General features: G+C 38.9%; 1 protein-coding gene across 1 annotated transcript in view; it reads right to left on the bottom strand.

The window, feature by feature from the left end:
* Nucleotides 1–2,544: 2,544 nt before the first annotated feature.
* Nucleotides 2,545–23,354, bottom strand: part of LOC143589197 (uncharacterized) — a 32,908-nt gene continuing 12,098 nt past the window's right edge. The window contains exons 8-10 of the mRNA XM_077070030.1: nt 7,709–7,897; nt 7,563–7,663; nt 2,545–2,808 (exon numbers count right to left, since the gene is read on the bottom strand). Coding sequence (XP_076926145.1) covers nt 2,545–2,808; nt 7,563–7,663; nt 7,709–7,897 — 554 coding nt within the window. The remainder of the gene's footprint in view (nt 2,809–7,562; nt 7,664–7,708; nt 7,898–23,354) is intronic.

The raw sequence follows: 23,354 nt of genomic DNA, 5'->3' as shown, positions 1-23,354 counted from the left end.
GCGGCTTTTGATATTCGTCTGCAAAGATTGTCAGTATGCGTGCCCAAAAAACCTAAAAAAACCTCTTCTAGTCGTACCCTAGGATGTCTATATATAGACCCTAATATTCCATGTATACGTCCTAGACATTACATAATGAAAGATAAATCTAATACAAGTGTTTCAGACCTCGAGCAAGGTATATACCTTGCTCGAGCAAGCTTCCTATACAAGGTGTGCTCGGAGAATGTCCTTGAGCATACTTTACTTAGAATATATTCTCTTTCGGAGAATACATATTCTCTTCGAGTAAGCTTCATTCCTCTTGACTTGTTCAAACTTTGCTCGAATAAGTCCATCGAGCAAGCTCATTCTTCTTGATGTCTTCAGCTTTTCTTATTCAGCAATCTTTATCATACTCGGATGTAAAGCTTGCTCGGTAACTGAACTGTGCTCGAAGTCTTTGCTTTGATTCACGTGACATCCTTTTATTGCATCCATGCTCGTCCCCATGTGCTCGATCATCCTGTGCTCGTAACACTTGGCTGGAACTTGTATGATCAAGCTGTTTGCTCGATTGGCAATCCATGCTCGATAGAAGAATACCCTTGCTCGTTGAAGTGTGGCTTGCTCGAAGCCTTCAACACTTAGAAGAATCAACCCTTTAAGATTCAGAACCTTGCTCGAAGTAGTAAAAACCATGCTCGATCGTCTGGGCTTGCTCGTATTCCATACTTAGCCGTTTCTGAGGAGGTTGAGAAGATTCCAATCTTCCTTATCAAGAAATCCGACCCAACAAATCATTTAAAAGAAAACTCGAACAGGACCCCTGACCTTTCTCTAGAAGACACCTATGGATTTATAGTAAATTTTTAAGAACACCAGTTTTAATATTAAACTTCCTTACGATTATCTAATTAATTATGAACTAGTACCTTTATAAGAAATCCTACCTTAGAGTGCGGAAATCAAAGGCAGTTTAATAAATTCATTCGGCATTAATAGACAAAGTTGAAAAATCAAACCTAGTCTGACTCCTTACGAAGAACTAAATCTAGAAATCTTAATCAACCAAGACCTATCAAATAACCTATCACCTTACAGTTTTTTAGGTTAGCAGCACACTTTTTTTTATTTGATTAATAATATTGTTTCTATGATCTTATTATAAATCAATCACAAACTAGTCAATAACACACAGTAAATGACCTAACAGAATCCTATTATATGACAGGCAATCACCAAAGACTCTGTGAGACAATAAAACTCACCAAATAAAACCAAGCGCACATATGCGTCAAATAAATAATATTAAACTATGTACTAATTCATAAACCCATAATGAAAAGCAAATCCCAAATAAAATAAAACGTCAATCAAAGGTTCATCATAAGCCTAGACGGTCTAAGGGTTTAGCCAACAACCATACTCAAAAACAAAAGAAAATAAATAGTTTCAAATAATAAATTCATGACGAAAATAATAAATTCAAACCAAATAATAATGTTTGGATGAGTAGGTATTACACCTTGAATGCTTTCTATACTCGAACACCGTTGCTCGCTCCTCTCTTGCGGCTACTATTAAACCTTCCGTCCGAATCCAACTTGTCACAGCCCCCGACCCCTATACCTCAGGAAGGAAGCCGTGAACGTTGAGTGGTGGTATCGGTGTTTATTAAAATAATTTGCAGCGGAATATTTCATCAGAACCGTAGTTAGTAAAAATTTTCAGAGTTATAAAAACACCATAATTCTTATTTCATAAACTAGGATTAAACCCGCTTTTATACAAACATAGGTTTTATAGGGTAACCCTAATTTACAAAACACGTTTGTTTATTCTGGTGACAAGCCACTTATTTAAGCTGGAACCCCGCAGGCATCATTCCTTTGTCTCTAACAAGTCACCTGAAACATGTTTAAAAATATTTGATTAGCAGGAAATACTGATGAGTACATTCATTTATAAATGACACATTTTACAGTTGCAGCATTAAGATGTTTTTACATCTGTCTGCTTACAAATTACCGAAAGGTACTTGTCACTCGACCGTATCTGTGATTGTGGTCATATTACTTATTGGCTAACACTTGTCAAATAAGTAATGTGTAATAGCCCAGTAGGCAAGCCTTGTATACAAAACCCCACAATACCAGTAGTAACCATCCTGTAAGTCTACAGAGACTTAATCACTATAATGTAGTTTAAAACATTTGAAACATCCTGTAAGTCTCCAGATCCTTCTTGTGGTTCAAGAACATAGAAGCAATCTTTTCTCTTTCATGTGGTGGACAAAATTTCCTTTCTAACAATTCTTTGAATTCTCCCCAGGTCATGATGTAAACTATATTGCTTCCTTTTGCCTGGAGGACTGTATTCCACCATTCTAATGCTTCATTAATAAAGAGATTAGAAGCATACAATATTTTATCTTCTTCAGCACATTTACTGATTCTTATAACAGCTTCTGTCTTTTCTAACCAATGTAATGCTGAAATGGCTCATTCATTTCCAGAAAATTCGGTTGGCTTACAGGCCAAGAAATCCTTGTAACTACAACCATTAGTTTTTTAACTTTTTAGGTAGTTTATTTTTATTTCCTCCATTCACTCTGCTACTAGCTTCAGTGTTAGATTTTCGTTTGTTGCTCTCGGTCCTATCTCTAATGACAGTTACTGGTTGTCTAATGGCTTCAGCAATTTGAGGGATTGCTTCAGCAATTCTCTTAGCTATCATATTGTCAATAGCATTCATATTCAGAGCATTTTCTTGATTGGAATTTTCATGATTATTTTCACGGTTGTTAACAGAAACTTCATTTGACATCTGAATTCCAAACAATGAAGGAATATTAATATCGTAATTAGATAATAAAATAAGAAAGATATTAATAAACACAAACAATATTAACACATAAGCACAGAATATGTCAAAATCGTCGAGCTTTGCGACATATAATCTTTTATATATATATTTATACATATGCATCACTATATTCTACGCCTAATCTATATATGCATCACTATATTTTATACATACACACCATTATTTTTTTTACAAGAAGGAAATTACGATAATAAATATATATATATATATATATATATATATATATTAGTTATATTATATATATGGTTCTCTATCATAATATCTCCATGTCATGCTTTCCCCGATGTCTCTCAGTCGGTTGGCGGTTTCCACAAGCTCTTCCCCATAATGACGGAGTTGTGTGATCATCTCCAGTGTCATCGTGCGGTAGTTGGCAGTTTCGGGCTGGAACGGTAAGTACAGATTCGTTGTTATCGTGTGAAATTGCCAATCGGTCATCCACCAATTTTCAAACTGAGATTGGTTTATGAGGTCATCATGGGGAAGTGGGTTTTCCTGGTTTTGGGGGTATAGCTGGGTTGGTTAAGGTTCCTGCCCCCATGTTATTAACTACATGTTGGAAGAATTCACGTTTCTTTATTCTGGTGACAAGCCACTTATTTAAGTTGGAAGCCCGCAGGCATCATTCCTTTGTCTCTAAAAATTCACATGAAACATGTTTAAAATATTTAATCAGCAGGAAATACTGGTGAGTACATTCATTTATAAATGACACCATTTACAGTTACAGCATTAAGATGTTTTTACTTCTGACTACTTACAAATTACTGAAAGGTACTTGTCACTCGACCGCATCTGTAACTGTGGTCATATTACTTATTGGCTAATACTTGTCCAATAAGTAGCGTGTAATAGCCCAGTAGGCAAGCCTTGTATACAAAACCCCACAATACCAGTAGTAACCATCCCGTAAGTCTACAGAGACTTAATCATTGTAATGTAGTTTAAATCCTTTGGAAATACATTCGAAAATATTTAGACTATCTATCATGAGTTTAATGGGTTTAGAAAAGCATCATGACAGTATTGAAAATCAATTGTCTCACGCAAATGTGAGTTGTGCAAAAACTCGAATGTCTCACCTTGCAAGTTTATCTTTAACAATTCTTCTGGTGTCAAGCATCTAGATTAAACATAATGTAGTATATCTATATTAGTATAAACCCATAATCATAACGATAATCACGAGACATGGCACTTTACACGATGGCACAATGTCTTACCTAGTTAAGGTAGAGCTTTTGGATTCATGTATAAGTTTCTTTCGATCAGAGAGGTACCGTTACAACTACTTGGGTATAATATTAGCCTTATATAAGAAATTCTGAGAGAGAAAATTTGATTTAGGACGAAGAGTGAAGTCCAGAATTCCTCCCTATTTGAATTTGAAATTGAGCATCTTCGCGTCGCACAAATAAACCTTCGCATCGTGCGAAGTTGATGTAGGGTTGTCGAGTCAGCCCTAGCTATGCCACGTAGCACGACACGTGTCAGGTAACGTGTCACCGTTGCGTGACTTCCACGTTGCGTAGTGCGAAGAACATCTTTGCGTCGCGCGAAGGACAAAGAACTTTCTGGATAACTATTACAACTTCGCGTCGCGCGAAGAATTTTTAGCGTACTCCTTCGCGTCGCACGGAGGAGCAAAAATACTAAGGCGGCCCTTAAGCGGCTCGCGACGATGCGAGTGTGCAAAGTGCGCCATCAAAGCGCCACATTGCGCCCATCGCCCGAGCCCGAGCGCGTGCGTCGCACCCTCCGCTAGGACTACTGGTGTGATTTGGTACACAAGAATATTATCTTGTGAGCTCTCTTCCTTATAAAGATCTTACAAATTTTGTAATCTAGAGATGTGGGATAAGAATTAGTAATCCAATTTATACCATGGTAGAAGCCTTCCATTTTCTTTCCTCCACCATTGTGGGATGGAATTTTTCTTTCTTTACATTCTCCATTCTTCCTTTGTTTTATTTCTTCTTTTTTTTCTTCTAATTTCTTCACCTCTTCTTCTAGTTATTTTATTTCTTTTTTGATTGTTTTATGGTTTGTTATACAACTTCACTAAAAGAATGAATTGACGTGGTAACCAAAAAGGTGCGCCAACTTCTAGTAATAGTAATATACTGTTGCTGCTAGCATTGACTTCCGGCTCTCAATACCCTCCAAAATCCCCCATAATCATAAATTTATACATTGTTTGAGTCGGTTAATAATTTAAATATGGGCCTAACAATCTGACATCACGTGGCCTTTGCTAATAGACCCTCCATAAACATATTTCTTAAGAAAGTGAAGTAATTTCACATTTTCACAACAGCCCCTCCATGTTTCCTTTCTTATTTATTTGGTTCTCAAAGTAATTTCCATTAATAGTTTTGTTTAATGCACCATAACCTGAAATTCAAAAGCATGCTTAAAGTACCCACTTTCTTACTAATAAACTAAATAAAACTAATAAACTAAAAAAGCTAAATACAATAATTATACACCACTTATTCATTCGTTGGTCTCAATATAATTAAAGTACTTTATTTTAGCTTATAGTCTCATGAAACCTTAAAACTTAAATATGAACCAATTAAGAATAACATTCAATAAAAACATGGCCCAAAAGTATATAAAAGTGTAGGGAATGTTTATATAATAATATGTATATTTTAGACCTCATCAAATATCCCAACACTTAAACATTTTTCGTCCCTGAAAAAGTTTTTTGCAATGGGATCAGAATCGGAGAAATACGGTCTTAAAAACATATGGGTTATCTTAAAATTTAGAACAACGCAAAAACTGCGATCACCGATATTGTTGTACACTTAAACCCATGCATTTGTCTTTACTGGGACAAGTAAGATCCAACTATTATTTATTATTATTTTTAATCTAGTGGAACCCATAGTCAAGACCCGTTTTATTTTAGATTTTACCGGATCAAACCACCACAACTTGACTTAAACCTCATATTTTTCATGAATAGCTAAGACAATCAAGGATATAGTTTATCCACCTAAGTTTAAGCATCAGAGTCTACCAAGCAGCCATTAGATACGATTAAGGTTCAATTATTCAACTAACTAGCCAGTGTTCCCCACTACATGACATACCTCTGTTTTCAAGCAACACCCCAAAGTCCAATCTCCATAGGTGAGTATGCACGAATTCATCTATAGGGATTACATATGACGTGTCTCGTGTGGTCTGTTTCTTAATGGTAATGAGACGCGAGCATGGGGACCCCATATGACTAACAGCGTGTATGATCAAGTCAGCAGTGAATTTGTACTTTTAAAGCGCTTTGTAATCATGTTTAATGACTTATAATTTGGCAGATAAACTACGGGTTTGCTCTTTTTAGGCTTTTTGAAATATCCATAAATCAACTTAGGAAATATGAATACCCATATGAATAACTGCACACAGACCCATGGTTTCTGAACCCCGGAGCATCTCATCAATACAGGATTTAAGGCTATAAAACCATACGCCTATGAAGTGTTAACCACTAAAACTAGAAGTGCAAGTTTTAAGTTTATATCACCAGCTACACAGAATACTCTAACGTAAACCTACCCAAGCATCGTATGATAATGTATTCAGATTTCTATAAAATTTATAATTTTCTATAATCAAACTAAAAAATGAGGCTTGATTATAGCCCGACCTTTCATCTCGTATTTTATATAGACATAACATGTATCCCACTAAAAATCATATTATATCGTTTACAGCAACTATCAAACTGCACTTTCATTCTCAAGGCTGAACCTACCGACACATCCCAAGTTAAGTGCGTACTCTTTTAATTATATCTTATTATTAGTAGTTTGAAAAATCGATTCCCGATAAGTATCTTCATGTCCCATTAAAATGCAAAAAGAAACAAATTCAATTGACATTTTTCAAAACTTTTTTTTTCAATTTTTTTAATAAATAGTTAACAAAACAAATTAAAGACATGTGTTCCTATCCCCACACTTAAAATTTGCATTGTCCTCAATGCAGGGACGGAAACATGACTCAATAATTTAAAAACAAAACAAAACCTAAAAATACAAAAAATAAATAAAAACAAAACAAAGCTAAAAAATTAAAATTAAAAACATAAAAACAAAGTAAAAAGGAAGAGACTTAGCCGGTAGTATACGAGTGAAGTATAAAGCTAAAATCTTCTTCCATAAATGCCCTCCATCTCCGAACGTGCTCAACAACTAGTAGCTCATTTCCCTCGTACATGAACAGAAACAACAACAATACACCAATATCTAAACATTCATCTTATCAATTTAATAGATTTTAATCATTCAAAGTATGTAACTAGACCACCCATCCCATCCAATAATAATAAACATGAATAAAAACAGCAAATAAATAATCATAAAAGTATATGGCTCCTGCTGCTCCATTCCCACACTTGAATTTTTCATTCTACTCCAAGGGGATCTCCGTTATATCTTTCCTCAAAACTTACAAAAACTTAAAAATAAAGAACAACTACAAAAAACTACATTAGTGACTCAAGATAAAATAAAAAATAAAATAGAAATAAAAATAGAAAAGAATGTACAAACTCTACACTCGATTTTTCACTCAAGATCCACGTGTGACAATTCAGTGCGATGCATCGAGAGGAGTTTCCTCCATCTCGATTGATTCCTCTTGCCTTCAAGATAGTGCTTCAAATGATGACCGTTCACCTTCCAAGATGTTCCATTATCTGGATTCTCCAACTCCACCACTCCATAGGGGAAAACTTCTTTCATCAAGTATGGTCCCGTCCACTTTGATCTCAAATTTCCTTCAACCAACTTCAAACGAGAGTTAAATAATAATACCTAATCACCTTTCTTGAACTCCTTGCCGCCTTTCAACCATCGATCATGTAGAGCTTTCGTCTTCTCTTTAATATTCAATGATCGAGAATATGCCGCATCCCGAAGCTCCTCCAACTCATGAATTTGAAAGTACCTCTTCCTGGCAGCCTCGGTGAGATCGACATTAACCGTCTTTAACGCCCAATAAGCACGATGCTCTAATTCAACCGGTAGATGACAAGACTTACCGTAAACAAGCATAAACAGTGTAGTACCCAACGGAGTCTTGTATGCGATTTGGAATGCCCACAATGCATCATCTAACTTCTCCGACCAATATTTCCGACTAGCCCCAACTGTTTTCTCCAAAATCCTCTTCACCCCTCGATTTGCATTCTCGACTTGACTATTCGTCTGAGGGTGATAGGCAGTATAGGTATGATGAGTAACCCTGCATAACGAGCTAACGCTTTCTCCATGACGGTATTACAAAAACGGGTTCCCCGATCCCTAATAATAGCTCTCGGAGTACCGAAACGAGTAAACAACTTCTTAAGAAACTTCACAACCACTCGTGCATCATTCGTGTTGGTACATGATGTCAGTAGTTCAGTGTCTAGTGTCTGTAATCGAGTTAGTTGAATTTGTATTTGGATGTAAGCGAAGTTCTCACAAGTTCGCTGATATAGGCGAACTTGTGGAACAACCGAAGTTAGGAACAACTTCGCCTAAACATGCTAGGCGAAGTTGTCGTGTTATATAAACTGCTAGGTTACGGCTGTGTTTCAGAGAATTAGAGGTAACGAGTTTACGAGTTGTGTAATCGGTGATCAGTGAATCACGTGTTTCCAGTTGCAATACAACGTGTCTTTGTTTATTGTAACGTGTGTTTGATCGTGTTACGTGTATCGTCTTCTACGCTCGTATCGTCTTACGTAGGGATTCCGCACCTACGTAGAACGAGATATTCCGTGTAGATCCGGCTGGGAACCTACAATTGGTATCAGAGCTTTTGCTCGTGATTGTGTGGTTCGGGATTATCACGCGGGTGTAGAAATCGTTCCGTTCGACTATTCGCGGGACGAGTTTACCGAGTTTTTGTGTCCTACTCACCTCCCACCATCAAAAACAACCCATTACACCTTCGCATACCTCGCAAAACGTCAAAATCAAACCTGCAAAATCATCGTGTTCATCAGGCGAAGTTGCCGCTAATGTTTGTAGGGTTTAGGCGAAGATATAAGGTTAAGCGAAGTTATCCACAACTTCGCCTACATCACAAGTTCGCTTATCTCAAGCGAAGTTATCCACAACTTCGCCTACCTCACAACTTCGCCAAATCAGGCGAATTTAAAAAGGAAAGCGAAGTTAAGAATTCAAGCGAAGTTAAGTCTTAAGCGAAGTTATCCACAACTTCGCCTAAAGTACTGTTAAGAATAAAATTTTTATTTTTCGGGTTTCTTTGTATTTTCGTTTCGTAAAAGATGACTTCAATAAATATTACGGAACTGGTGAAGATGGAAGTGGAAGCGGGTTCAGCTACTAAGGCACCGAAGATGCTAAAGGGTACCGATTTTGTGGCTTGGAAGGATCGGTTTGAGCAGTATGTTAAATACCAAGATGCTAAGATGTGGGTGTGTATTCAAGATGGATACATTCCACCAACTGCTCTGTATGAGGGTCGTGAACAGATTAAGAAATACAACAAGACGGAAGAGGAAGAAAAGAAAATGTATGAGGCTGAAAGCAAAGCTCATGCAGCGATAACAATGGCTCTTCCACAAGAGATTCTTCACACCTTCAGGAAGTATTAAACCGCCAGAGAGCTTTGGGAAGCACTTGAAAACCGATTTGAATGTAATGTGGGGATTCGTGCATCCAAGATTAAACTACTCAAAACCCAATTCTCGGTGTTCAAGTATTTGAAGAATGAATCACTTGATGATATCATCACGAGATATTATCACCTGATGACCAAACTCAGTAATTATTTCATTGCTTACAAAGAAGAGGAGATCGTGGAAAAACTCCTTGATGCTCTCCCACCGAAATGGGAGATGTACACTGTCTTGATGAGAGAAGACAAAGAGTTTGCCGACTATGACTTGGAAACAGCAGTCAACAAACTACGAACTTTTGAACTTAACATGGTTCGAAAAGAGACACCAACTGATCAGGTTCAGGATCCGGGAATGTATGGTGCAAAGGTTAACTTAAGTTCAAGTTCGAAGTCTGAATCGTCTGCTTACTACTCAAAGGGAGACTAGGGCGCTAACTCAACACATGAAGGTCATGTAACTCTCAACATGGATGGTGATGTGTGTTTTGTAGCTGGAGGAACAAATGCTTCTAAACCTCAAGCAACCAAGGGTAGTTTCTCTTCAAGTGTTCCTAACAACAACTACTCTAAGATGCCCATGAGTGTTAAATCTGCTGAACAGCAGTTTGCTCTCTATGCATCTTTCATTGCTTCGTATGAAAATTACATTAAAGGCAAGATTGTTGATCCTGCAACGTTAGACGAAGACTATGATCAGATCGATACTGATGATCTGGAAGATATGGATCTGCAGTGGCAGATGGCGATGATTGTGAGAAGGGTTAAAAGGTTTATGAAGAAAACTGGTAGAAATTTGTTGGTGAAAGACCAGGTTTTGATAAGTCAAAGGTGCGGTGTTATAACTGTCAACAGAATGGACACTTTGCTAAAGAGTGCACAAATGAACGTGTAGAACGCAGTCAAAACAGGTCTACACAACAGAGTGGGGGTGGTAATGAGAATAGGGCTATGAGATCCAGACAGAACGAGGAGTACAACTGGAATCTGCATGTGGAGGAAGTGTTCGAACAGGCCAATTTGGTGACCATCGAAACTGCAGGAAGTGAGAAAGTGACCGGAGAAAATCAAGCTTACATGGCAGAAGTGACAGACCAGCTCTCCGAGGTAAGTACTAAACTCCCTTGTACGAAATGTGAAAATCTGTCTGAACAATTGAAAACAATAACTGATCAGTTTGTTAGTTTGGATGCTCAGTTTAAAACATTAAAAGAAGATCATCATTACACTAAAGCTAGAGAAAATAGTTACAAGGTAAAAATAAAACCTAGTGAGAAAGATATCAGAAGTCTTAAAGCCAGTCTAGCTGAAAAAATACAAGTAATTGATCTTAGCTATGAAGTGTTAGAAGAGAAAACCAAACTAATAGCTGAAAGGGATAACTGGAATCTGCATGTTGAAGAAGTCTTCGAACAGGCCAATTTGGCGAACATCGAAACTGCAGATACTGAGAAAGTGACTGGCGAAAGTGAAGCTTACATGGCAGAAGCTCAAAATGAAGCTTACATGGCAGATGTGAAAGACCAGCTCACCGAGGTAAGTACCAAACTCCCTTGTACTAAGTGTGAAAATCTGTCTGAACAATTGACAACTATAACTGATCAGTATGTTAGTTTGGATGCTCAATTTAAAACCTTAAAAGAAGATCATCATTTCACTAAAGCTAGAGAAAATAGTTACAAGGTAAAAATAAAAGCTAGTGAAAAAGATATTAGGAGTCTAAAAGCAAATCTAGCTGAAAAAATTCAAGTAATTGATCTTAGCTATGAAGTGTTAGAAGAGAAAACCAAACTAATAGCTGAAAGGGATAAACAGATAGCTGATCACCAGGTGAAAGTGGTGGAACTAAACAGCAAACTTGAGCAATTCAGAAATTCATCCGCTATACTTGATCACCTCGTAAGTGATCAACGTTCCCCAGTTAAAAGGGGAGGAATTGGATATAATGAAGTTCCACCACCTTATAATCATAACTACACTTATGATCCTAGTAATCAGAAATCCGTTGATGTTGAAATTGGCCAGACAGTTCCGGTTAAGGTTACGATTAAAGATCCAGAAGTTAGTAAAGGCGAAACGAGTAAGCCTGTTTCTAATATTAAGATTTCTGTTCCTAGTCCTGTCTCATCAAATTCGGAGAAGTCATCCGAGTCGAGTGAGACAAAACAAGAGGCTGTGTTACCAAAACGTGGAGAGGAAAATAAAACAACTTAAAAGAATTCTCCACTAAACCCGTATGTCCCACCATACGTTAGACAAACGGGCGGTAATGCAGCCTCAACATCTAAAACAACTATTGATACGAAAGTTGAACACAGGAGTTGTTTCAGATGCAATCAAATAGGACACCTGGTTGCTGATTGCCCTCTGAAGCAGAGATTTAGAGGTATGAGGCCTTCGAAAACTGAGAATAGAACTAACAGTAATCACTATAATGGTAAAAATGAAAACTCATCAAAGTTCAGACATTGGACTAATCCAGGTTTTCAAAGAAATCGATCTCAGTTTTTCCCTGTTAACAACCAAACCATTAGTAATAATTCATTTAATTCACGAAGGTTTGGATGACCTCATAGTCAATCTACAAGAAGGTATCCTTTTAGGACTTACAGATATCATTCTAATACTAACTTTGGACAGCCAAAGTACGGGATGTATCGACCCAAGACCAATAGGTCTTGGGTCCCCAGATTTTAATCCTCTGCTTTAATCGTGCAGAAACAGTTGAACAGGGCTGCAAACAATCTATATGTTGTGGATAGCGGCTGTTCCCGGCACATGACGGGTAACAAGAACTTGTTACACGAATGGAAACCTGTTCAGGGAGGAAGAGTGAGTTTTGCTGGAGAGAGTGGTGGAAGGATTATTGGAATTGGGACGGTGACTAACGGTAAAATGACGTTAGAGAAAGTGAATTTCGTTGAAGAACTGAAGCATAATCTGCTGAGTGTATCACAGATCTGTGACAAAGATTACACTGTGCACTTTACCAAGAATGAAGCGATCGTACTGTATCCTGGTTTCAAGATACCAGAGGATTGGATAGTAATGAAGGCTCCAAGGGAAAAGAATACGTATGTTATAGACATGAGGTCGACTGAGATGGCAACAGAAAAATCGTGTCTTCTGTCAAAAGCAACTGAATCGGAGTCCGTGTTATGGCATCAAAGAATGGGGCATATTCATCTTCGGAAAATGAACTACATTGTCAAGAATGGGCTGGTGCTGGGTGTTCCCTTGAAAAATTTCAACTTTGAAGACCAATGCTTATCGTGCAAAAAGGGAAAGCAACACAAGAAATCCCATCACACCAAGAAGGTTAATTCAATAGTCAGTACCCTAGACCTACTTCACATGGATCTCTTCGGTCCCGTGAATGTAAAAAGCCTAGGTGGAACATCATACTGTTTGGTGATCACTGATAATTTCTCTCGATATTCTTGGGTATATTTCCTAAAGACAAAGGATGAAACGGTTCAGATGGTAATAAATTTGATTACCAAGGTTGAAAATATTATGGGGAAAAAGGTTAAATACATCAGGAGTGACAATGGGAAAGAGTTCAAAAACTATCAGTTGGAGATCTTCTGCTTACAGAAAGGGATAGACCACCAGTACAGCGCCCCGTATACTCCGCAACAAAATGGGGTGGCTGAGAGGAAGAACAGAACGTTAGTTGAAGGAGCCAGAACCATGCTGGCTGATTCGAAACTTCCTGTGGTGTTCTGGGCTGAAGCTGTTGCAACAGCCTGTTATATCCTTAATAGAGTGTTAACTGTTAAAAGATTGAATAAAACATGTTATGAACTTATGCATGGGAGAAAGCCTAACTTGAGTGGTCTCGAATCATTCGGGTCCCCGTGTTCGATATTAAAGACGAACTCAAAATTTGGTGAAGTAGCCGACAAAGGTATTTTAGTCGGATATGTTGTTGGGACTCCCAACAGACGAGTCTTTAATCTATCGACCAGCAAGATTGAGGTGGTGTGTAACACTGACATCACAAATTACAAATCACCAATACCAAGCACGGGACCCGCTGGTGCTTTCGACTATGATATGCTTTTTAAATCTTTTAACATGCCTTACTTGGATTGTGCAGAAGTTGATAAGAGAATAGCTACGAAGATGCTTTATGACGAGGAAGACAATTTTGTGCAAAGACCGCTATACGATGAATGTCAACCTTCCTCGTCAAATGCTGTCGATACCCCTGCTGCCTCTACTGAAGAGGAATTCTTCAATCCGTTTCACTCTCAACAACAATCACCCATTGATGAGCTACCTTCGAACCTGGAAGACAATCTGCAAGTCAGTTCGGTTCCGACTACGAGAGCTCACAAAAATCACCCTTTGGAGAACGTGATAGGTGATCTGTCCGACGGTGTACAAACAAGACAAAGCTTGAATGAGCACACCTGTGTTTACACAAGCATTAAAGATACATACATCATTAACGATTGCTTGTACACCTGCTTCATCAGCCAGATTGAACCAAAGAACTATCAAATGGCTCTCAAGGACAGCTCGTGGGTTGAAGCCATGCAAGAAGAGTTAGCCCAGTTCAAGAAGATGGAGGTATGGAATTTGGTTGCAAAACCGAAAAATGTGCATGCGATTGGCACAAAATGGGTTTTCAAATGCAAGAGAGATGAAAAAGGGATAATTATCAGGAACAAGGCGAGGCTGGTTGTAAAGGGTTTTAATCAGCAAGAGGGGATCGACTACAATGAAGTGTTTGCTCCTGTGGCGAGATTGGAAGCGATTCGACTGTTTTTGGCATTTGCGGCACACAAGGAGATGAAGGTGTTCCAGTTAGACGTGAAGAGTGTGTTTCTTAACGGTAAAGTCGATGAGGTAGTGTACGTTGAGCAACCTCCGGGTTTTACTAGACCCAGACTTTCCTGATCACGTGTACAAGCTAAGTAAAGCGCTATATGGGCTACATCAGGCCCCTCGTGCCTGGTACTCAACTTTATCCGATTACTTGCTTGAGAATGAATTTGAAAGGGGAAGGATAGATAGTACACTGTTCGTTAAGAGAAATGGAAGAGACTTTCTTCTGGTTCAAGTCTACGTGGATGACATCATCTTCGCTGCATCAAAAGTCGCCATGTGTCAGGAGTTTGAAGCCATCATGAAACAGAGGTTTAAAATGAGTGCTATGGGTGAACTAACTTTCTTTTTAGGACTGCAGGTTGATCAGAAGAAAGATGGGATGTTCATTCATCAGACTAAGTATGTCCATGACGTTCTCAAACGCTTCAAGATGGAGGACAGCACTCCATTTGATACTCCAGTTTGCGTCAACCATAAATTGGGTGCTGATTCAGACAGTGATGCAGACTTGGACCCCACCCAATATCGGGCAATCATAGGTTCTTTAATGTACTTAACTGCTTCAAGACCTGATATTATGTTTGCAGTTTGTCTTTGTGCTCGCTTTCAGGCAAACTGTTGGTGCATGATGTCAGTAGTTCAGTGTCAAGTGTCTGTAATCGAGTTTGTTAGATTTGTGTTTTTGTATGTAAGCGAAGTTAGCTCACAAGTTCGCTGATACAGGCGAACTTGTGAACTAAGCGAAGTTAGGGACAACTTCGCCTGAACATGCCAGGCGAAGTTGTCGTGATTATATAAACATAAGTTACGGCTTATGTTTTCATTATTCAGTCAGTTTATTAGTTTACATGTTTACGAGTCCTGTAATCAGTGATTGATATCACGTGTTTAAGGTTGCAATATAACGAGTATTTGTTTATTGTAACGTGTGTTCGATCGTGTTAACTCGTATCGTCTTCTACGCTCGTAACGTCTTACGTAGGGATTCCGCACCTATGTAGAACGAGATATCTCGTGTAGATCCGGCTGGGAACCTACAATTGGTATAAGAGCTTTTGCTAGTGATTGTGGTTCGGGATTATCACGCGGGTGTAGAAATCGTTCCGTTCGACTATTCGCGGGACGTGTTTATCGAGTTTTTGTGTTATACTCACCTCCTACCATCATAAACTACCCATTACACCTTCACAAACCTCGTAAAATCCAGAAATCAAACCTGCAAAAACCTCGTGTTCATCAGGCGAAGTTGCCGTCACTGTTCGTAGGGTTTCGGCGAAGATATAAGGTTAAGCGAAGTTATCCACAACTTCGCCTACCTTCTCAAGTTCGCTTATCTCAAGCGAAGTTACCCACAACTTCGCCTACCTCACAACTTCGCTTACCTTAAGCGAAGTTATCTACAACTTCGCCGAATCAGGCGAATTTAAAAAGGAAGCGAAGTTCATAATCAGCGAAGTTCAGACTTAAGCGAAGTTATCCACAACTTCGCCTACAGTACTGTTAAAAATAAAATTTTTATTTTTTCGGGTTTCTTTGTGTTTCGTGAAAGATGACTTCAATAAATATTACGGAACTGGTGAAGATGGAAGTGGAAGCGGGTTCAGCTACAAAGGCACCGAAGATGCTTAAGAAAACCGATTATGTTGCGTGGAAGAATAGGTTTGAACAATATGTCAAGTATCAAGATGCTAAAATGTGGGTGTGCATTCAAGAGGGGTACATTCCACCAACTGCTGAGTATGAGGGTCATGATCAGATCAAGAAATACAAAGAGATGGAAGAAGAAGAAAAGAAAATGTATGAGGCTGAGAGCAAAGCTCATGCAGCGATTACTATGGCTCTTCCACAAGAGATTCTTCACACCTTCAGAAAGTATAAAACTGCTAGAGAGCTTTGGGAAGCACTTGAAAACCGTTTTGAGGGTAATGTGGGAATTCGTGCTTCAAAGATTAAACTACTTAAAACCCAATTCTCGGTATTCAAGTACTTGAAGAATGAATCACTTGATGATATCATTACTAGATATTATCATCTGATGACCGAACTCAACAACTACTCCATTACTTACAAAGAAGATGAAATTGTTGAAAAGCTTCTTGATGCTCTCCCACCGAAATGGGAGATGTACACTGTGTTGATGAGAGAAGACAAACACTTTGCCGACTATGACCTGGAAACAGCAGTTAACAAGCTACGAAATTTTGAACTAAACATGGTTCGAAAAGAGATACCTACTGATCAGGTTCAAGATCCAGGAATGTATGGTGCAAAGGTTAACTCAAGTTCAAGTTCGAAGTCTGATTCGTCTGCTTACTACTCAAAAGGAGAGTCGGGAGCTAACTCAACACATGAAGGTCATGTATCTCTCAACATGAATGGTGATGTGTGCTTTGTAGCTGGAGGATCAAATGCTTCTAAACCTCAAGCGACCAAGGGAAGTTTTTCCCCATGTGTTTCAAACAATAACTACTCGAAGATGCCCATGAGTGTTAAATCTGCTGAACAGCAGTTTGCTCTCTATGCATCTTTCATTGCTTCATATGAAAATTACATTCAGGGTAAGATTGTTGATCCTGCAACATTGGATGAAGATTATGATCAGATCGATGCTGATGATCTGGAAGAGATGGATCTGCAGTGGCAGATGGCGATGATTGTGAGAAGGGTTAAGAGGTTTATGAAGAAGACAGGTAGGAAGTTTGTTGGTGAGAGACCAGGTTTTGATAAGTCGAAGGTCAGGTGATACAACTGTCAACAGAATGGCCATTTTGCGAAGGAGTGCACAAATGAACGTGTAGAACGCAGTCAAAACAGGTCTACACAACAGAGTGGGGGTGGTAATGATAATAGAGCCATGATATCCAGACAGAATGGGGAGTATAACTGGAATCTGCATGTTGAAGAAGTCTTCGAACAGGCCAATTTGGCGAACATCGAAACTGCAGATACTGAGAAAGTGACTGGCGAAAGTGATGCTTACATGGCAGAAGCTCAAAATGAAGCTTACATGGCAGATGTGAAAGACCAGCTCACCGAGGTAAGTACCAAACTCCCTTGTACTAAGTGTGAAAATCTGTCTGAACAATTGACAACTATAACTGATCAGTATGTTAGTTTGGATGCTCAATTTAAAACCTTAAAAGAAGATCATCATTTCACTAAAGCTAGAGAAAATAGTTACAAGGTAAAAATAAAAGCTAGTGAAAAAGATATTAGGAGTCTAAAAGCAAATCTAGCTGAAAAAATTCAAGTAATTGATCTTAGCTATGAAGTGTTAGAAGAGAAAACCAAACTAATAGCTGAAAGGGATAAACAGATAGCTGATCACCAGGTGAAAGTGGTGGAACTAAACAGGAAACTTGAGAAATTCAGAAATTCCACCGCTATACTTGATCACCTCGTTAGTGATCAAGGTTCCCCAGTTAAAAGGGGAGGAATTGGTTATCATGAAGTTCCACCACCGTACAATCATAATTACACTTATGATCCTAGTAATCAGAAATCTGTTGATGTTGATTATAGTCAGACAGTTCCGGTTAAGGTAACTATTAAAGATCCAGAAGTTAGTAAAGGCGAAACGAGTAAGCCTGTGTCTAATGTGAAGATTTCTGTTCCTAGTCCTGTCTCATCAAACTCGGATAAGTCATCCGAGTCGAGTGAGACAAAAGAAAAGGCAGTGTTACCAAAAAGTGGAGAGAAACATAAAACAACTGAAAAGAAATCTCCACTAAACCCGTATGTCCCACCATATGTGAGACAAACGGGCAGTAATGCAGCCTCATCATCTAAAACAACTATTGAAAAGAAAGTTGAACACAGGAGTTGTTTCAGATGTAATCAATTAGGACACCTAATTGCTGATTGCCCTCTGAAGCAGAGATTCAGAGGGGTGAGGCCTTCAAAAACTGAAAACAGAACTAACAGTAACTACAATAGTGATAAAACTGAAAACTCATCAAAGTTCAGAAATTGGACTAATTCAGGTTTTCAAAGAAAAAGATCTCAGTTTTTCACTGCTAACAACCAAACCTTAAGTAATAATTCATTTAATTCACGAAGGTTTGGATGGCCTCATAGTCAATCTCCAAGAAGGTATCCTTTTAGGACTTACAGAAATTATTCTGATACTAACTTTGGACAGCCAAGGTACGGGATGTATTGACCCAAGACCAATAGGTCTTGGGTCCCCAGATTTTAATCATCTGCTTTAATCGTGCAGGAACAGTTGAACAGGGCTGCAAACAATCAATGGGTTGTAGACAGCGGCTGTTCCCGGCACATGACGGGTAACAAGAGTTTGTTACACGAATGGAAACCTGTTCAGGGAGGAAGAGTGAGTTTCGCTGGAGAGAGCGGTGGAAGGATCACTGGAATTGGGACGGTGACTAACGGAAAGATGACCTTAGAGAAAGCAAATTTTGTTGAAGAACTGAAGCACAATCTGCTGAGTGTTTCGCAGATCTGTGACAAAGATTACACCGTACATTTTACCAAGAATGAGGCAATCGTGCTATATCCTGGTTTCAAGATACCAGAGGATTGGATAGTTATGAAGGCTCCAAGAGAAAAGAATACGTATATAATGGACATGAGGTCGACTGAAATGGCAACAGAGGAATCTTGTCTTCTGTCAAAAGCAACTGAATCGGAGTCCGAGTTATGGCATAGGAGAATGGGGCATATTCATCTTCGGAAAATGAACTACATTGTCAAGAATGGGCTTGTGCTGGGTGTTCCCTTGAAGAATTTCAACTTTGAAGATCAATGCTTATCGTGCAAAAAGGGAAAGCAACACAAGAAATCCCATCGCACCAAGAAGGTTAACTCAATAGTCAGTACCCTAGACCTACTTCACATGGATCTCTTTGGTCCCGTGAATGTAAAAAGTCTAGGGGGAACATCGTACTGCTTGGTGATCACTGATGATTTCTCTCGATACTCTTGGGTATATTTCCTGAAGTCAAAGGATGAAACGGTTCAGATGGTAATAAATTTGATTACCAAAGTTGAGAACATTATGGGAAAAAGAGAAATACATCAGGAGTGACAATGGGACTGACTTCAAGAACTATCAGATGGAGCTCTTCTGCTTACAGAAAGGAATCGAACACCAGTACAGCGCTCCGTATACTCCACAACAAAATGGAGTGGCTGAGAGGAAGAATAGAACGTTAATTGAAGGAGCCAGAACCATGCTGGCTGATTCGAAACTTCCTGTGGTGTTCTGGGTTGAAGCTGTTGCAACAGCCTGTTATATCCTTAATCGAGTGTTAACCGTTAAAAGATTAAATAAAACATGTTATGAACTTATGCATGGGAGAAAGCCCAACTTGAGTGGTCTCGAACCATTCGGGTCCCCGTGTTCGATATTAAAGACAAATTCTAAATTTGGTGAAGTAGCCGACAAAGGAATTTTGGTCGGATACATTGTTGGGACTCCCAACAGACGAGTCTTTAATACATCGACCAGCAAGGTTGGGGTGGTCTGTAACACTGATATTACAAGTTACAAATCACCAAAACCAAGCACGGGACCCGCTGGGGTTTTTGACTATGATAGACTTTTCAAATATTTTAATATACCTTATTTGGATTGTGCAGAATTAGATGAAAGAATTGCTTCGAAGATGATTTATGATGAGGAAGACAATTATGTGCAACGACCGAAGTATGATGAATGTCAGCCTTCCTCGTCAAATACTGTCGATACCCCTGCTGCCGCTTCTGAAGAGGAATTCTTCAATCCATTTCACTCTCAACAACAATCATCCACTGATGAGCTATCTTCGAATCTGGAAGACAATCTGCAAGTCAGTGCGGTTCCGATTACGAGAGTTCACAAAAATCACCCATTGGAGAATGTGATAGGTAATTTGACCGACGGTGTACAAACAAGACAAAGCTTGAATGAGCACACCTGTGTTTATACAAGCATTAAAGATTCAGGCATAATCAATGAATGCTTGTACACCTGCTTCATCAGCCAGATTGAAACAAAGAACTATCAAATGGCTCTCAAGGACAACTCGTGGGTCGAAGCCATGCAAGAATAATTAGCCCAGTTTAAGAAGATGGAGGTATGGAACTTGGTTGCAAAACCAAAGAATGTGCATGCGATTGGCACAAATTGGGTCTTCAAATACAAGAGAGATGAGAAAGGGATTATTATCAGGAACAAGGCGAGGCTGGTTGTAAAAGGCTTTAATCAGCAAGAGGGGATCGATTACAATGAGGTGTTTGCTCCTGTGGCGAGATTGGAAGCCATCCGATTGTTTTTGGCATTTGCTGCACATAAGGAGTTGAAGGTATTTCAGTTGGATGTGAAGAGTGCGTTCCTAAACGGTAAAGTCGATGAGGTTGTGTACGTTGAGCAACCTCCGGGTTTTCCTGACCCAGACTTTCCTGATCACGTATACAAGCTAAGTAAAGCACTGTATGGGCTACATCAGGCCCCTCGGGCCTGGTATTCTACACTATCCGACTACTTGCTTGAAAATGGTTTTGAACGGGGAAAGATTGATAGCACTTTGTTCTTCAAGAGAAAAGGGAGCGACTTTCTACTGGTGCAAGTTTACGTGGACGACATCATCTTTGCTGCATCAAAAGTCGCCATGTGTCAGGAGTTTGAGGCCGTCATGAAGAAGAGATTTGAAATGAGTGCTATGGGTGAACTAACTTTCTTTTTAGGACTGCAGGTTGATCAAAAGAAAGATGGGATGTTCATTTATCAGACTAAGTATGTCCATGATGTTCTAAAACGCTTCAAGATGGAGGACATCACTCCATACGATACTCCAGTCTGCGTCAACCACAAATTGGGTGCTGATTCAGACAATGATGCGGACGTGGACCCAACCCAATATCGGGCAATAATAGGTTCTTTAATGTACTTAACTGCTTCTAGGCCTGATATAATGTTTGCAGTTTGTCTTTGTGCTCGCTTTCAGGCAAACCCAAAGGAATCTCACTTGAAGGGTGCGAAGAGGATTCTACGGTATCTCAAAGGCAAGCCTAAGCTGGGGTTGTGGTACACGAGAGGAGGAGACTTGGAGTTGGTCGCCTACACGGATTCTGATTATGGAGGGTGCAATCAGAGTCGGAAGTCAACAACAGGTGGTTGTCAGTTTCTCGGAGGCAGATTAGTGTCATGGCAATGCAAGAAGCAGACCTCAGTCGCCATTTCAACCTGTGAAGCAGAATACATGGCAGCATCCAACTGCTGCTCCCAGGTTCTTTGGATTCAACAGCAATTGCGCGATTATGGTCTGAATTTCACTCATACTCCTATTTGCATTGATAATACTGCTGCTATCTCAGTAACTAACAATCCCGTAAAGCACAACAAAACTAAACATATTGACATCCGTCATCATTTAATACGGGATTGTGCTGAGAAGAAACTGATTGTGCTCGAAAAGGTTGATACGCTAGATAATTTCGCTGACATGTTTACGAAAGCGTTTGACAAAACTAGATTTCAAAACCTTGTTGAGCTGAATGGGATGATCAATCCCAAGTAACCATGTTTTGTGACTTTGTTTAAAAAAAAAAAAAAAAAAAAAAAAAAAAAAAAAAACCACGTCACTATCGCTTAGAATTATGTCGGTTGCCTCAGTTTGAAGGACATGTCTTCGGATATGTTTGGTCCTCATTTCTACTTGTAGAATATGAGGATATCCATTAACCAGATGACTGAAAGTGACCGGGGCGGTTTATGATATGTTTTTATTCTTTCGCTGAAAATTAGTCGATCATACTTAGTTAGAAGGACACATACTCGTATGTGGTCGGTCCAGTTGATCCATTGGATCTTCAGGATAGCCGTTTACCTGAAGACTTTGACTTGATCTGGGCGATAGAAGTTAAAATTTTTTTTTGCGGGAGATGAAATTATTTTTCAAGTCTACTACTTCGCAAGAAGTTCCTTTACTATGTTTAACAGAATATTGATCCAACCTTGGAAAGTGATAGATATACTGATTCTGTGTGCTTAACTAGTGAAGTTATTAGGCCTAAAAGACTTTAGAACAGTCATTGTATGTCATGGTAACTTTTTATGGTGCGTAACAGTAGAAGTGATACTAACTAAACCTACTCGATGTTATGTGGAAACTCCTTATGAGTTGTGCATGTCTCCATATATATATTTCCGAATGATAGGCAGAAAAGCGATTACCCAGTCATACACGAGCCCGTGAGTGTTCTGATTCCCGTAAAGATAGCGTGTCAAGAAACTGCAGTGATCCAGATTAGGGACTTGCAGTAGTTTACTACTCTGAAGTCTGTGTAAATACTTAAAAAAAAAATGTGTGAGTTATTGAGACATTATAAAGTTCATAATGATAAGACTTCTCAATCAAGATGCAAGATAGAGAACGGGAAGAAGAGTCCAAAGATCGAAGAGTTCCTACTATTTAATCAGACACTACGGGTCGAGGTCAACTCGGGGTGACTTGGGGAAAGCCAAATACGCTTTGAGAATAGATAGGAGACATCATAATCTCTGAGTTGTTGCCCATTTAAATTTTGAGCTTAATTGAAATTAACCCGTATCACAGAAACGATGAAAACCATTCTAAGTTATTTTCCTGCTTACAACCTGTTTCTTTATGTCATAATACAGCTGAACACGGATCTGTGTGACAGTCACGTAGTTAATATGATTCCTGTTCGGATCTTTTCTAAAACATGGTAGTCCCTATCGAGACTGAAATTTGATCCCGTGTACTTTATTTTTAAAATTTTTTTTCTACTTATGTAGTTGTATGATTTTATACCTGGTTACTTGGTCTTGATCGTATCATTTAACTCTTTAAAGGATGTTTTAAAACTTAATTGTAAATTGTTCAAATTATAGGGTTTGTTTTGAAAATTTTAATCTCGGCGAAGTTGTGCCTAACTTCGCCTGCCATACGCGAAGTTATCCATAACTTCGCCTGTATAATTTTGACCCTATATAAAGGAAATTAAAGGTCAAACTGGTTTATTATTTTCAAAAC

Source organism: Bidens hawaiensis, unplaced genomic scaffold, assembly GCF_021521415.1.
Source record: "Bidens hawaiensis isolate Kalapana, Puna unplaced genomic scaffold, B.hawaiensis_p1.1 tig00037271_1, whole genome shotgun sequence".
Lineage (NCBI taxonomy): Eukaryota > Viridiplantae > Streptophyta > Magnoliopsida > Asterales > Asteraceae > Bidens > Bidens hawaiensis.
The sequence above is the reverse complement of the archived record's forward strand: the minus strand, read 5'-3'. Positions and strand labels throughout refer to the sequence as shown.